The following is a 16,912-nucleotide window of genomic DNA, read 5'->3' as shown; positions in this document are numbered from 1 at the left end:
CATTTGGCCATGAAAGGAAAACTTTTTGTGTCCGTAGAGGCCATCCAAATGGCTTGTACCGGCATCCTGAAGGACATTCCGGTCAACGACCTGAAACACTCTTTCGAAAAAAGTGTATCGAGGCCAGAGGGGACTATTTTGAATAAATAAACTCAAAGTTATCAGAACAAAACTCCTGTCGTTTCTATTTTAGCTCAGTCTTATTTATTCTGGACTTAACCTTGTATTAGTGGAATTGGAATCATGATTGATGCACACCATTTTTTTCTTTGTTTTTAGCAAATCACAAGTATCAATCAATTCTCTCTACGCTATATTGACATTTCGCTTCATTATTTAAGATTTTCTCAAAGCACTGTCTCCACACTTTTGTCAGTCGATCGCAATCTACCTGTCTTTCTATTTGAAATTCGCCAGCCATCAGCTTGATTGGCTTGCCTAACAGGAAAGTTGAGCTCTGCGTGCGGCCACCTTTTAAGTCAATATTTGGTCAGCGCATACGTGTAAACAAGCCGGCGCTTTTTCAGCCACTTTAGCGGCTGCCGCTCTACGTTAACACAATGTCACGCCATGGCCGTTACTCTTTTGACTCAGAACTCACCTACGCCTGTTTGCATATAAATTAGTCGCACATGCCAGAATTTCTCTTTAACTTCCTTTCGTACTTCCGTTTAGGGCAAAAATATTTGCAAATACGTTTAGCGAAATTGGCATTGCTAATTTATGCTAATTAATGCTCAAAATTTGTTAACTGTTATCAGACAATTTTTTGAATAACAAAAATGCGTTTAGTAATAAATAGAAATAAATAATAAAAATCTTTTAATATTATTTTATTTTCTTAATTTTTCAGGCATTCCGATTTGTTGAACAAAAATGCAACCTGCGGTTATAACAGTGCCACCGACGATCACACACACAATTTTGACGAAAAAGCTGAGAATTTGCTCTCGCAGCTACCGCAAGTACCAGCGCAGCTTGATGGTTCAGAGTTCAATCGAATTTTAAGGGTAAGTGCAGAATTTTTAGAATTTTTTCTAATTTTCTAATAAATTTAAATTTGTTTATGCAATTATAGTATAAAAGATCGCATCATAATAACGATGTAATACGTGGCCCCTACAATGCCAACAAACATTCGTCCTATGTGGAACTGGTCATTGTGGTCGACAATAAAATGTATAAATCGTTTGGAGAGAGTCAGAGAAAAGTTCATCAGCACTGTAAGGATTTGGCGAATATTATTAATGCGGTAAGTTATTTGTACGATAAGTTCGTGCGTATTTTACCCATAATTTCACTTTTGTACAATTTTTGCATACAAAAAATTATTCGCGGAATATAACGGAACTATTTATATTTTCTTTGATATATTGTGCATTCAACAAGTGATTTTAATCGCGGATAGAAGCACGTGTTGTTAAAAAATAAAATGGAATCTTCGAACGCGTATAAGAGCCATACTTTCTATTTTTTTTATAAAAGTGGTAAAAATGCAACAACTGCTGCTGCAGAAATAAACACTGTTCACGGAGAGGATACCGTGAGTGTAAGGACTGCCCAAAAGTGGTTTTCAAAATTCCAAAGTGGGGACTGCCCTGAGCGCTGGTCGTCGTGAGGTCTTTAACTCCGACGCCTCGTTCGAACTCGTGGAAGCTGAGCCAAATTTGGCAGTCGATATGATAGCTCAGAGGTTAAATTCATCGCATGGAACAGTTGACAGGCACCTGGTTCAGTTGGGAAAGATTTCAAAGCTGGGAAAATGGGTTCCGCATAGACTTTCCGTCCCCAACCTTCAGCAGAGAGTGAATGTGTGTTCTCAGCTGCTGCAACGGCTTGAAAATGAACGTATTTTGAACCGTATCGTTACTGGTGATGAAAAATGGGTCCTTCACAATAATCCTGTTCGCAAACGCCAATGGTTAGATAAAGACGAAACACCAGAACCGACCCCTAGAGATGGCATTCACCCCAAGAAGATTATCCTGTCTATTTGGTGGGATATGGCCGGTATTGTTTATTACGAACTTCTGGAACCAAACCAGACGATAACTGCTGATTATTATTCCCATCAGCTACCAAACCTGAATGAGGCACTTAACAAAAATGACCGTCTTTAGTGATTAGACGCAAAGTTTTGCTTCACCGCGACAACGACACCGCAAGGCAAACATTAGGCAAGCTGAACGAGCTCGGATGGGAGCTAATGCCGCTTCCATCATACTCTCCGGATATTGTACCTTGTGTATCACCTCTTCCGTGGAGTTCAATCCCATATGAGTAACAAGAACTACTCCTCAAAAGAAGCTATAAAAAGGGATACCGAAGCGTATTTTGGCTCCAAGGACAACAAATTTTTTGAGCAGGGACATTTTGAGCGAGACATTGTAAACAATGAAGGAAAATATATTATTGATTAATAAATACTTTAAACATCTTTTTTATTAATTTTAAAACCACCTTTAAAAAACGCACGAACTTATGGACTGACCTGATATAAAGTCAAGACTGGGATCATGAATGAGGCGTAAATGTTTGTCCTGATTTTGCTCACGGCAAACTTTCAAATCATGATCAAAGCTTTATCAGGGCGGCGTCTCTCTCCGCCGGCACTTGAGTAGGGGCACGCCGCACCACGTCTCACCATTTCTCTAGATCATTGTTATCATTGACTTCCTAGAAGAGCTAGTGAGGAGGGGCTGTAGGGTGTTTGCCTACGCGGATGACGTGGCATTAATCGTTAGAGAAAAGTTCGTAGATACCCTGTACGATTTGATGCAGGCATACTTGAACTTAGTTGTTCGATGGGTGGCGGACTGCGGCTTGTCGGTGAATTCTCTTAAGACGGAGCTCGTCCTTTTCACGAGGAGATATAAAATACCCAGAGCTCAACTTCTCCCGATAGGGTGCGCTCCGTTGGTGCTTTCTGACAAGGTGAAGTACCTAGGTGTAATCCTTGACAGTAAGCTAACGTGAGGAGAGAGTAAGGAAGGCAACAATCGCCTTGTATGGATGCAAGGGCGCAATTGGCAAAAGATGAGGCCTTTCGCCTGGAGTTGTATTTTGGCTCTATAATACTATAATAAAGCCAATCCTGTTATATGGAGTCGTCTGGTGGAACTCACTGGAGAGGATGACATCGGTAAAGAAGGCGGAGAGAGTTCAAAATCTGCACGCATCAGTAGGGCGCTTCGAACTACTCCTACTCTAGCGCTTAAAGAAATGTTAAATGTGGTACCTGCAGACATCGTAAGCAGAATTGCCGCTGCACGTGCCGCAATCAGACTGAGGAGTTTGGGCTAAAGGCTCAATCTCACACATGGACACTCAAGCATCCTTAAAAACTTTGAGTTCATCCCCCCGTCGACGGATCAATGTATACCGTGGCTAAGTTCAAGCGGGACTTTCTCCACCCATATTCCATTAAGGGAGGAGTGGATCGGGGGCAACACCTAGGAACAGGGCCTGGTTAACCTATTTAGGGATGTTTCGAAGTTGGACGGTAGGGTTGGAGGAGGAGTATACTGCAAAGAGCTTCCGTTCAAACTCAAATTCAGGTTACTGTATCACTGCAGTGTATTCCAAGCAGAGGTAGCCTCGCAATCAAAAAAGCAGTTAAATATTTACTCCGATAGCCAAGTGGCAATTAGGGCCCTAGGCTCTATTATGGTACACTCGAAACTGGTCAGGGAATGCCTGGTCTCTCTCTCGACTGCATCAGAATTCTTCGACCTAAGCATAATCTGGGAACCTGGTCATAGTGGCATTGCTGGAAACTGCGAAGCCGACGAGCTGCCCAGACAAGGCACCTGTGAGGTAGTGTGCCCGCAAAAGGAGAAAATCGGGATCCCCTTGACAACGTGCGCTCTATTCCTGGAAGGATGAGCTTTGCACCAACTCAGCGAGCACTGGCAAGTACACGAACGTGTAAGGTCGCGAAATCCTTCTGACCACGTGCGAGGCGGAGGCGTTCGAGGAATATTCTGAGGATAACAAAATTTCAGCTCTCAAATTTTGTGGGCATCCTCACGGGGCACTATCTGCGGGGCGTACATGCCGTGAGAATCGGAATTACTTCGAGTACTCTTTGCGTCAGTTGTATGGAGGATGAGGTGGAATCATCTCAGCACCTGCTTCTTAGCTGCCCCGCTCTCGCGGGGCTAAGATTTAAGCATCTTGGTTCTCACTTCTTTTGTACGCCTGCTGACATCATAGCAGGTCTTGATATTAAAAATCTGATCAACTTCATCAGCAGCATAAAACGGCTTGCACAACCGCAAATTAGTCACAGTTCATAGTCCACAAATACTCTTTTTCACTTATTATAATTACCTTCGGAAACAATTTAAAAAAAATTTTATATATTTTCTTTTTAGCTGTACGTTCCGTTGAACATCTTCGTCGCACTGGTGGGCGTCGTCATCTGGAACGAGTCCAACGAAATTGAGTTTTCAAACGACGGTGATCTAACTTTGCGCAACTTCCTCAACTATCGCCGTACAAAACTGGTGCTGGATCATCCTAATGACAATGCACAACTGCTCACGAAAGAGCAATTTAGTGGTGGTGTTGTTGGTAATTAACCTCTGCAAAGAGCTTTAATTTTTACATCTGTAGTAAAAAAAAAAAATACTAAATGAATTTTTATCTTACAGGCAAAGCACTGAAGGGCCCCATTTGCACTCACGAATACTCTGGTGGCGTTTCCAATGAACACAGCCAAATTGTCGCCGTTGTGGCCACCACCATGGCGCACGAAATGGGCCACAACTTTGGCATGGAGCACGATTCGTCCGACTGCAAGTGCCAAGATGAGAAATGCATAATGTCCGCTTCGTCCACCTCTGTGGTGCCGGTGCATTGGAGTAGTTGCAGCATTGACCAATTGAATATAGCCTTCTCGCGCGGCATGAACTACTGTCTACGCAACAAACCCACCAAGCTGTTCGAGTCACCACAGTGCGGCAATGGTTTCGTGGAGCCAGGCGAGCAATGCGATTGTGGGCTACCCAACTATTGTGAGAATACCTGCTGCGACCCACACACTTGCATGCTGCACACGAACGCGTCATGCGCCACCGGCGAATGCTGTGATTTGAGTACGTGTCGTCCCAAAGCGGCCGGGCAGGCGTGTCGGGTGGCAGAGAATGAATGTGATTTGCCGGAATACTGCACAGGCGAATCGGAGTACTGTCCATCGGACGTGTTCAAACGTGACACCGAAGAGTGCGACAGTGGGCAAGCGTATTGCTTCCAAGGCAACTGTCGTTCGCACTCACAACAATGTCGCATCTTATGGGGACCGACCGGCGAGAGTTCGGAGCACTGCTACGGGAAGAATACAGAGGGTAAGCGGATCGGCAACTGTGGCTACGATCGCATCAACAATACGTTCATACCGTGCGAAAAGGAGCATGTGGCATGCGGCATGTTGCATTGTCGACATTTGAATGAACGTCTGGAATTCGGTATGGAGTCGGCAGCGGTACTATCGCATTCGTTCATTAATCACGACGGTAATATAGTGCCTTGTCGCACGGCGCTGGTCGATTTGGGACTGCAAAGCACAGATCCAGGACTGTCACCGAACGGTGCCAAGTGTGGGGATGGCAAAATGTGTGTGGACCAAAAGTGCCTAACGATAGAACGCGTACGTGCCACCGGATTTGGCAAACAATGCCCAGATAATTGCAATGGCAATGGTGTATGCAATAGTTTGGGCAATTGTCATTGCCACGTAGGCTATACGGGCGCAACATGTCGCCTGCCCGGACCGGGTGGCTCAATCAACAGCGGACCAGCAACCTCACCTACTAGTAAGTGTGCGCGCTATTCATGTTTGAAGCCATTTAAGTAGTAAAAATAATTAATTTCTACTTTTTTTTCTGAAATTCCCACAGGCCATCAATCTTTCCAGAACTTCATGTATATCTTCTTCTTTGGCGTGATACCATTCATGATGCTCGTACTCTGGCTCACGTACTACATACGCACGCGACGCTTCTTCCTGGGCGGCAAACTGGCCGAGAATATGTATGTATCCACGCCGCACAAGTCGGTGTGCTCATTTAGCACTTCCACTAGCAATACAACTACTTCCTCCCATCCTTCCAACACTTCTTCTAACTTGTCTTCTTCTTCAACTGCATCTTGTGCATCGTCTGCTGCGAGCGCAACTAAACACTTGAAGGGCACCGCATTAGGGGCCCACACGCAACGGGGCCAACTCAAACGTTCCAATACACTTAATACAAACACACATACGCATGCGTACACTAGTGGCAACATCACCAACACTACCCCCAACACCAATAGCAAAATGCTAATCAGCCAAAGCGCCTCTACTAACAATTTGGCGCGTATCCATAACAATTTGTATTTAGCCAAAAGTAAAACTAACGAAGATTTGAATAGTCTCGCGCCTAATAGCAAAATTGTTTCGGTGGCGGATATTAAAAACAATTTCACAAAAAATAGTTTAAGCAAGAAAAAGTCAGCAGCAACACCAACAAAAATACCAACCATACCCTCGGCGGCAGAAAACAATTATTCCACAACTCCAACAACTACACTCAAACGTAAACTCAAAGCACCACCAACAACAACAATCAATAGAAAAGCAAACGAGCAACAGCTCTCGAGTGGCGATAACTCAAAGAGCGGCTCAAATGACAATAGCCAGAATAATACACTGCGCCGCAAGCTAGAAATCACCGACATTCGCTTGCAATCCACTACAAACCCCAATGCACTGTGCGATGGTGCACAATTCATAGCCAGTGATAGCGCTAGGTGTGTCTATGTTTTAGGCAGCCAAAATAGGAATTTCATTAGCCAAGATGATAGTAATTCAAAAGCTGCCGATAATAGTAGTCGTAATAATAGCGAATAAAAGCAAAATGAACAAAGAAATGAGCAAAAACATTATTGCTTTGCTTGGTAGACATATGCGCATACAAATGCATACATACCTATACATACATATACTCACACCTATTGTGTTTACAATAGAGGAGCGCGGCATATGACAAAGTTTTGAAAATTTTATTTCAATTTTTTTTTTTTAATATCTACTACAAAAACTCATATACTTCAAAGTATATACTCATTTACCACAGTTTGTAAAAGATTTTGAAAAACAAAAAAAAAAAAAAGTTTTTAATAAATTTTCATCAAAATTTCAAACTTTTAAGTCAGCATTTTTGAAAAATTGTGCCAGTTTAAAATAGTTCAAAATCCGCGTTGATTTTGATATTTATGATGTGATCGTTTTATGCATTTTCTGCCATATAACGTTCGAGTTTTTTTTTTTTGTTTAAATGCAAAAAGAAAAAAAAAATTGCCAAAAATCAACGCGAATTTCGAGTCACTTCAAACTTGCACTTTATTCTACCAAAATTTCGTGGACTATAAAACTGCTTACTCGAAATTTCTCTTAAATTTCTGATTAAAATTAACGAAAATTTTAACGCAATTTTTTTGAGTTTTCTTTTTAATTTGTTCAAAGTTAAAAACTTCAAGTTATGTGGTTAGTCTCGTAGAGTAAACTATATTTTTATTGAAAAACAAATTCAAAAACATGAATTTTAAAACAAATTTTCATCAAAATTTCAAACTTTTGAGTCAGAACTTTTGAACAAATTGTGGCAGTTAGAGTTACAAAAATTCAATGGATTACAAAACTGCTTACTCAAAATTTGTCTAATAATTCTGATTAAAATGAACGAAAATTTGGATGAAAAAATTCGGTTTAAAAAAATTTTTTTTTGAATTAAAATTGAATTGAATTAAAATTTTTTTTTTTTTTTTGAATTTTTTTTGAAAAATTCAAGGTTTTAAAATTCAGTTTATATGGTTTGTTTGGTAGAAAAAACTATATTTTTATTAAAAAACAAACAAACAACAACAAAACAAAAAATTAATTTTAAAACAAATTTTCATGAAAATTTCAAACTTTTGAGTCAAAATTTTTGAAAAAACTGTGCCAGTTCAAAGTGGTTCAAAATCCCCGATGGGTATGATATTTATGATATGATCTCCTTATGCATTTTCTGCCATACAACGCCCGATTTTTTTATGTTGAGTAAATGCACGAGACTGCTGCAAAACAAAAAAATATTGTCATAAATCACCTCTTCAAACTTGGACCTTATTGAGCAAAAATTCAATGGGTGCTTACTTCAAGTTTTTGTAATAATTCTGATTAAAATGAACGAAAATTTGGACGAAAAAATATTGATTTAAAAAGATTTGAAAAATTTTTGAAAAAAAAAAAATTTAATTAAAAAAAATTTTTATTTCTTAAAACAATTCCAAAGTTTAAAAATTTAAATTAGTTAAGAATTTTGAATTAAAAAAAAAAAATCAATTAAAAAAAATTTGAATTTCTTAAAAAAATTTCAAAGTTTTAATTTGAATTAAAAAAAAAATTTTAATTAAAAAAAATTTGAGTTTCTTAAAAAATTTTCAAATTTTTAATTTGAATTAAAAAAAACAAATTCAATTAAATAAAAATAAATTTCTTAAATAAATTTCAAAGTTTTAAAATTTTAGTTAGTTAAGAACTTTGAAGTAAAAAAAATTTAATTAAACAAAATTTGAATTTCTTACAAAAATTTTAAAATTTGAATTTCTTACAAAAATTTCAAAGTTTTAAAATTTAAGTTATAAGAAAATATTTTAAGAAATTCAAATTTTTTTTAATTGAATTTTTTTTAATTCGAAATTCTTAAGTAACTTCAATTCTAAAACTTTGAAATTTTTTTAAGAAATTCATATATTTTTTTTAATTGAAAAAAATTTTTTTTTAATTCAAAATTTTTGTTTATTTAAAATAATTCAATTTTTTTATTCAAAATAAACTATATTTTTATTTAAAAAAAAAAAGTAAAAATAAAAAAAGAACATTTTATAAAAAATACATAAAAAATTTAATTTTCACAACATGTCGCGCTCCTATTATAGCAAACATGGTTCTATATGCATTTAAGTATACGCAATTATGTTTATGCATAGATGTATATATGTATGTGTGTACGTGCAAACTTATTCTAATTTACACGAAAGAAAAACTGTTGGCTGCTGTTGCTGATTTTTAGCTGAATTGTGCCTGGCTACTTTTGCTTTAAATGCCTCGAATGCCTCAAATGCCGTTTGTTTTCGCATGCCTCTCTTGCTAAGTGTAGTTTGTCTTCGGCTGAAATTAAAAAGAAAATCATACTCTGCATCTCAAATACTTACCACTTTTGCAATTTGTGTTGCAATATAATCAAAAATTATTAAAAACAAAATTAAAAAATAATTAAACTATTAATTTTTATACACTTCTACGGAGATTATCAACTTAAGAGTGGAAATTTTGCTTTGAACTGAATACAACTGCCCGTTTTTTTTTTAATTTTAAATGACTTTAATAATTTATTTTAGCTTCTGTGACTATATAGTAATAATCTCATATGGTGATTAATACTTTTAAGCCTGTATTTATCTCTTAGATATTAGAATTCGACCATAGTTTGTGTGTAATTATCTTCTAGTTCGAGTAGCATGTAAATATTACTACGTTTTAAATTAATTTATATGGAAAAAATGCACCAAAACTGAACCTATTAGGAGAAGTTTATATGGGAATTTCATTTTTATTTCTTTATTTTTTTAATATATTTTCTAACACTTTTTACGCTTCGAACAAAATCCAAATATATAATATATTAGCGAGTTAATCTGCTTTATTTTTATTTATTTTTTTTATTAATTTTTTTCATATATTTATTTTTTTTTCTTTTTTTCAAGACTTTTTATTCTTCGAACAAAATCCAAATATTCCCGAGCTAATCTGAATAATTTTTGTTAATACAATTTTTTTCATTTATTTATTTATTTATTTATTTTTTTTTTTTTCTCAACACTTTTTACGCTTCGAACAAAATCCAAATATGCGCGAGCTAATCTGCATTATTTTTGTTTATTTAATTTTTTAATTTATTTTTTTAATATTTTTTTTTAATAGATATTTTTTTTCTTTTATTTTTTTTTTTAACACTTTTTATGCTTCGAACAAAATCCAAATATTCGTGAGCTAATCTACATTATTTTTATTTATTTAAAAAAAAATTTTTTTTTGTTTTTTTTTAATTTTTTATTTATTTTTTTAATTATTTTTTTTCATTTATACATTTTTTCCTCAACCCTTTTTATGCTTCGAACAAAATCTAAATATTCGCGAGCTAATTGGCAATATTTTTTGTTTATTTAATTTTTTTTAATGTTTTATTTTTTTTAAATTAATTTGTTTCCTTTATTTATTTTATTTGTTTTTCTCAACATTTTTTATGCTTTGAACAAAATCAAAATATTCGCGAGCTAATCTGCATTGTTTTTATTTATTTTTTATTGTAATTTTTTTCTTTTTATTTTTTTATTTTTGTTAATTAATTAATTTTTTTTTATTTAGTTAATTTAATCCATATCTTGTCGAAACTAACGTCTTTGCTTCTTTAACTAGTTTTTAGCAACGCTCCTATTAATTAGAGCACTAAAGTGCTTTTTCCTGTAATATTAACATATTTTTATTCTGTTCAAACATTTTTTTGTTCTGATTTTTTCATTAAGTCATAACCTATAAATTTAATTTATATAGTAAAACTATAATTTTTATGTAATGTAAATTTGTGTTCTGTGAATTCAAAGCTAGTCTCTAAGTGCATTTATGGCTTTAAATAAAATATGGCAACCTTTTAACACAGAATGCCGCTTTCATTGGTGTTGTTTTGCATTTGTTTTTCATTCACATCTTTTTTGTTATAATTGTACTAAAGAACTTCTCCTAGACTGCATGATTTTAGAGTTTTTGTGCAAAACATATCAGCTGTGGTGTTGGCTAGCATGCAAGCATATTTTTCGTTTGCACTGTGCACTGTTTACAATTGGCTGTGGTATGTGGAAGTTATTACTTTTTTCAGTTATTTATAATTTCTTACTAATTTTACTAACATTCTAATTAGCTTTAACTAACAAGTCCTCTTAATTATTATAGACTTTAACTAAGTAAAAAGTTTAAAGTTTAACCCTCCGTTGGGCACCTTTTTTAAAACCTTCGGTTGGGCACTCGGAAAAGTCTGGCCTGACTGTTTCGACTTTGTACATGAATTTAGCTTATTTCTTTTATAGCTAACGACTTGAGCTTCCAGGTAGCTTCCTAAAATTTATTTTTCTATCGATTTATGGATATGACCTTTTAAAAATTATACCCGAACAGGACCGAAAAGGGCCAGTCGTGGGTGCCCAACGAAGGGTTAAAGTTTTATATTTTTTATGCATCTCACTAAACATAAAATGTATTAGTTTTCAAGTCTTTCAGCTAATTAATAATACTTTTTTTATTATTTATATTATTAAAATTAAAGTAAATTATTAATACTAAATTTTTGCAAACTTTTCTTTACCTGAAATGTTAGTCAAAATTATACTAACAACACTAACAATTAATTAAAAATTCATTCAAATATTACACAATTATATTTATACTATGATACATACATATATACATACATACATCCATATGTGCATATGTATATAAATTTCATACTATCTTTAAGCGCCCCTTATAATTTATTTACTACGTTTCCCTCACTTTGCCCTCTCTAAATCAGCTTCTTCTGTATTCACTCATACTATTTTTCCCCCTTCTCTCTTTGTCTCTCTTCCAGCATCAAGGCTGCCAGCACGAAACAACCATCTGTCCGTCCTGACCATGGACCTCATGGTGGTGGCGGTAACGGTGGCGGCGGCGGCGGCGCCAACAGCCTGCCAAAATCGACACCCAGCAGTACTGACGATATGAATTCTGCGCTACTTAAGTCCCCCAGTGACTCCAATGACACCTCTGTCGGCAATGGCATGTTCGGCAAATTCAAGGGTTTCACTCTCCGTCCGCTCAATGACACCACATCGCCGACCAACAACTTCAATGGCCCCAATGTCGCTTACGTACAACCCACAGTACAAGATACGGTGGCCATGAATGGCGGTGTGCCACAGCGTTGCGCTCCACCGCCACCCCTAGTCAAAGGTAACTCCACGGATGCAACGCAACCTAATCGCTGGGCGCCACCACCACCAGTGGGTATGGCAAATGCACCCGCATTACCACCACCTAATCCCGGCTCGAATGCACGCCCGATCATATCGATGCCGGTACTGGAGACCTCTACGCTAACGCTGCCACTTAAACAGTCAAGCGGTGAGATGTCACCAACGCGTGCTGCCCCATTACCGCCTAGCGGTAATGCCAGCCAATCTGGTTCTTTGCCACGTCCGGCGCCGCCACCACCTGTGCCGTTACATGCAGATCCAAAATTGAATGTGAAACGCGACGGCACTATTCGACGCATTGCCTCGTTCTTGAAAAAGGAGGAGAAGCCGCCCGCAAAGGAGAAAACCTATATTGATCGCGAGAAGTTGAAGAATATCGAGATATCAGCACCAATGCCAGTTGCGCCACAAGGCGAATCATCCAATTCGGATTCGGAGACCACACCCAAAGAGGAGGAGACAAAAAATCTGGTGAAGCGCGCGCAATCAATGCGTTCACCAACCAAGAAACCAAATGTGCAGACTTTCGGCTCAATGCGCTATGCGCCAGGTAGCGCACGTCCCAAGAGTGTGGCTGCTGCCGCGGCGGCAGCGCGCCCGAAGAGTCCGCCACCGCGCCCACCGCCGCTAAAGAAAACTAATTCGACGACTTCTTCTGGCTATGCACTGCCAGTGGCTACTGCCAAGTCGAGCATGGAGAATACCTATGATGATTGTGAGTTTGTCGAGCAGCCGCTGACCACCGTAGGTGAGTTGAGTGAAGCTGACTCGCCTACTTCAACTGACAATATTTACTCAGTTATAGACGAAATACCGCCCGCGGCACAAACGCTTAAGCGTAGCGATTTTGTTAACGAAAACAGCGACATGGGGTTGCTGGGTGAGATTGTGAACGAGATCGAAAAACGTAATGGCGACTCCATTTACACCGCCTCAACGCTGGCGAAAAGCAAGCCGCTAAGCGCCGAGGAGGTAAAAAATACAGCAAAAGAGTCGAAAACAAAACCAAAGCCCACAATCGGCACCAATGCCAACACGGACGCCAATGCATCAGCGGAAGCGGTGAAAGCGCCTGCGAGCGCAACGGCGGTTGCAGCAGCAGCACAAACGGTGCCTACCTACTTGCGCCCGACGCCAGTAAATGCGCCAGTGGCACGCGTGGCGCCTACACGCGCTGATCTCTCACCCACCATAGCGTTCTCCAGCTTCAAGCCGTCAACCGCAACAACAACAACAACAGTTGGTGGTGGCGCTGCCGCAACTAGTAAAACTAATGCCGCTGCGCCCACTCGGCTCGGCGGCAGCAATAGCACAAGCACCAGCACAGCGACGGCGAGAAACAAAGTCTTCAATAAAACGCCTACTTCTGCAAACTCAACAGCCGCAACACGTGCAGGCGCCACAACAACAAGTAGCAGTAATAGCGCAGCACTGCCCTCGGCCACTATCACAAAACCGAAACCGCTTTCCGCGAAGCCCTCGTTCAGCAGTCAAAAGAAAGTAACGCCTGCGCCTGGTGCAGGCGGCAGTACAGCGGCTAGCGCGCGCCTAGCAGCTACGGGTACGCCACGTACCGCGCCCACCGTCAAGTCAGGCAACATAGCGTCGCTCACGCAACGTTTCGAAAAAGGTGCGACCACAAGTGCGCGAAAGTAAAAGCGCTTTGAGAACTCTTTTTTTGGCTGCTTATAGTTTGGTGCGCTTGCTTTGCTTAGTATTACGAAATGAATAGGAATGCGCGCGCACTCATAGCCATTAATGCTGTTATACATGTGTGTGTGTGTGTGTGTGTGAGCTTAGATGGTTGACATGAGGCAAACTGCTCAGCGGACAAAAAGGCATACGACCCTGCGAAGGGTATTTGAAAATGCAGGATCTTCAACAGAAAAGTCACAAGGCGCGCGGTCCAAACGTATAAACCTGGTTCGCCCGCACTATAACTAATGCGATATTGTAAATTGTATTGTAATGAAATTCAGACGTAGATAAGAGGAGATAAATTTAGCATTAAAATTGGCAGAAAAAATTTATAAAAAAAATTTTGACGAAAGAAAACTAATTCAATTCAAAAGTGATATTCATTCCTTGGCATATTGTAACGTCGAACGAAATCGTTGTAGTTGTATATAAATTATACGAATAGAGTGCGCCTAAAGCGATCTGTAGTTTTATTTTTTTAATTAATTTATGTAAAGTGAAACATTTTTTGACACTCAGCTTGTGCGTCGCAGCTTTATGATAGACGTAATTTTAAGTTTTGTAAATTTATTTTAAATTATAAGTGAAAATTTTCCATGTTATTTTGTAAAATTTGAGTAGTTCATTTTCATTTCACGTATCTCAAAATGTGTAGCGTAAGAACTTAGTGATAAAAATTTTATTTATGTAATGGTGCATTTCACTTAGCAGTTACTGTTCTACAGACATTACAGGCAAGAGAAAGCACGACAGAAATATTTTATAATTTTTTGTAGCACCTTTGTGAGTCTTTTCATAAAAAACGGTAAACCGTAGTTTTTCTGAAGATAAATAAAATAAGTTTCAAATTTAAAAACGCTGAGCTTTCAGGCACAAAATCAATGCTAAATATTTCGACAAAAAGAATTTACTGACAATAAAAATGTATACAATTTTTCAGACTTCGAATTTGAATGGCGAATTCCTCAATGCATTTCACAGCTCAATTAAGTTTTCATTCAAGGCGCATTCGTTAAAGGTGATTGGCACTGGACCAACAACAATGTTCTGTACGTGTGATCGTCAAAGAAAAGTGTTGGCAAAGTACAATAGAAAGAATGAATTCGCCTTGTTTCATTCTGGGCTGACAGCCAAATGAACACGGCGAAAGAATAAAAAAATCAGCTGATTTACCGATACGGCCTTGCTTTCGTTTCAGTTATTTTGACAGTTTTTCCTTAGCTTCTAAGAAATTGCACAAACAGGTACTTCCAAGGCTAGTCTATTAAAGGAGGCGTTGGTAAATCAGCAAGGCTCATTCATTAAAGGTGGTGGTACTAGACCAACAACAATGTTCTGTACATTTGATTGCCAAAGCAAAGTATTGAAAAACTAGAAAATAAAAAATGAATTCGCCTTGTTTCATTCGGAGCTGACAGTCACATGGACACGGCGAAGGAGAAAAAAAGCAACTCAGCTGATTTACCAACACCACCTTTAATAGATTCGCCTTGGTAAATCAGCTGATTTGTTTGTTTTCTTTCTCTTTCGCCGTGTCCATGTGTGTGTCAGCTCAAAATAAAGCAAGGCGAATTCATTATTTGTTTTCTAGTTTCCCAATACTTTGCTTTGACAATTAAACGTACAGAACATTGTTGTTGGTCTAGTGCTAGCACTTTTAATAAATGTGCCTTGGTATTGCAATTTTGGGATTCAAAGGAAAAAAATATCAACAAACAAAAACAAGAAAAAGCTACAAAAAACTGCAAACAAGTTTTTCTAAAAATGAAATTTTACACACCTTGCATGTGCCCATTTTCTAAAATGCAACAAAAAATGACAATACTTTCTACAAGGTGGCGCAAAATTAATCATCTAATTTAGATTTTGAAGCACTTTTGCTAAATAAAAAAAAAAATTTAAGTGATGAAAATGTTTATTTTGATCTTTACGCGATCCATTGCTTGTTGTTGTTCTTGTAGCAGCAACAACATTCCCCATACATGTATGGAGAGTGCTGCTGGAGTGACAGTCCTGGGCCGAATCTGTAGTAAATCCAGGTCGTTTCGGTAACGTAGAACCGACTGTCTTGCACACCACTTTTTGTATGCGGCTGTCCAATTCACAAGTGCAAAAATTGTAAATCTTCCAATAGGGTGATTGATTTTGCGCCACATTATATGAGCACCGTTGGGCACTTGGGTTTAGCCAGACTGACTTTTTCGACTTTGGATCTGAATTTAACATATTTCTATTATAGCTACTGACTTGAACTTCCAGTTAGCTTCCTAAAATTCAATTTTCTAACGGTTTATCGATATAACCTCTTAAAAAGGATACTCGAAAAAGACGAAAAAAGTTCAGACCCGGCCCAACTGTAGATTTTAAAACAGGTGTCCAACGGAGGGTTAAAAAAGAAGAAACTTAAATTCGAAAACACTGTAAGCATCCGTAGAAGTAAATTAAGGAATACTAAAAAAATTCTGTATTGTCACTTCCAGACTAAAATCTAATTTTTTCCCAAAGAATTTGACTTAAGAGCAATTTTGTTCTTCTAAATGTTAATGGTAAATTCTCAAAACGCGCGTAAGTTTTCCACTTCTTAAAATTTGTTTTATATTTTAGTTGCTTAAAAATTGCTTACATTTTTTTTTGTATATTAATTTTTATATATTAATTTTTTAAATTTCCGTTTGAAAAAGATTGATTAAAAAGAAAGATTAATTGTTTTTATATTTTAATTTTTTCATATTTTAATTTTTTCATTTTAGTTTTAAAAATATTTCTTAAATATTTTATAATTTGATTTTGTTTAATTTTAGTTTCAAAAAGATTTCCTTAATTTTTTATAAATTGATTTTGTTTAATATTAGTTTTAAAAAAAGCCTTTAACTTTTTTTACATTTTAATTTTTTTATATTTTAATTTCAGTTTTCAAAAAATTTCTTTAATTTTTTTAGTTTTAAAAAGATTTCTATGGGTTGGTGTCGAAATTCTGTATGTACAAAATTCTAAAAACAAAATTCTGCTTTTTAAAATTCTGCTTTTTAAAATTCTACTTTTTTAAAATTCTGCTTTTTTAAAATTCTGCTTTCTGAAATTCTGCTTTCAAAATTCTGTATTAAAATATAATGTTAACAAT

The 16,912-nt window shown here is 37.1% G+C and overlaps 1 protein-coding gene across 1 annotated transcript in view; it reads left to right on the top strand.

The window, feature by feature from the left end:
- Positions 1 to 16,400, top strand: part of LOC129238271 (disintegrin and metalloproteinase domain-containing protein 12) — a 148,451-nt gene extending 132,051 nt beyond the window's left edge. The window contains exons 5-10 of the mRNA XM_054873313.1: positions 854 to 1,010; positions 1,079 to 1,252; positions 4,377 to 4,575; positions 4,656 to 5,816; positions 5,901 to 6,033; positions 11,709 to 16,400. Of these exons, the coding sequence (XP_054729288.1) occupies positions 854 to 1,010; positions 1,079 to 1,252; positions 4,377 to 4,575; positions 4,656 to 5,816; positions 5,901 to 6,033; positions 11,709 to 13,749 (3,865 nt within the window). The 3' untranslated portion in view covers positions 13,750 to 16,400. The remainder of the gene's footprint in view (positions 1 to 853; positions 1,011 to 1,078; positions 1,253 to 4,376; positions 4,576 to 4,655; positions 5,817 to 5,900; positions 6,034 to 11,708) is intronic.
- The last annotated feature ends 512 nt before the right edge of the window (positions 16,401 to 16,912 follow it).

This window comes from Anastrepha obliqua, chromosome 1 (genome assembly GCF_027943255.1).
Source record: "Anastrepha obliqua isolate idAnaObli1 chromosome 1, idAnaObli1_1.0, whole genome shotgun sequence".
NCBI lineage: Eukaryota > Metazoa > Arthropoda > Insecta > Diptera > Tephritidae > Anastrepha > Anastrepha obliqua.
Note: the sequence above shows the minus strand (reverse complement) of the source record. Positions and strands in the feature narration are given on the sequence as shown.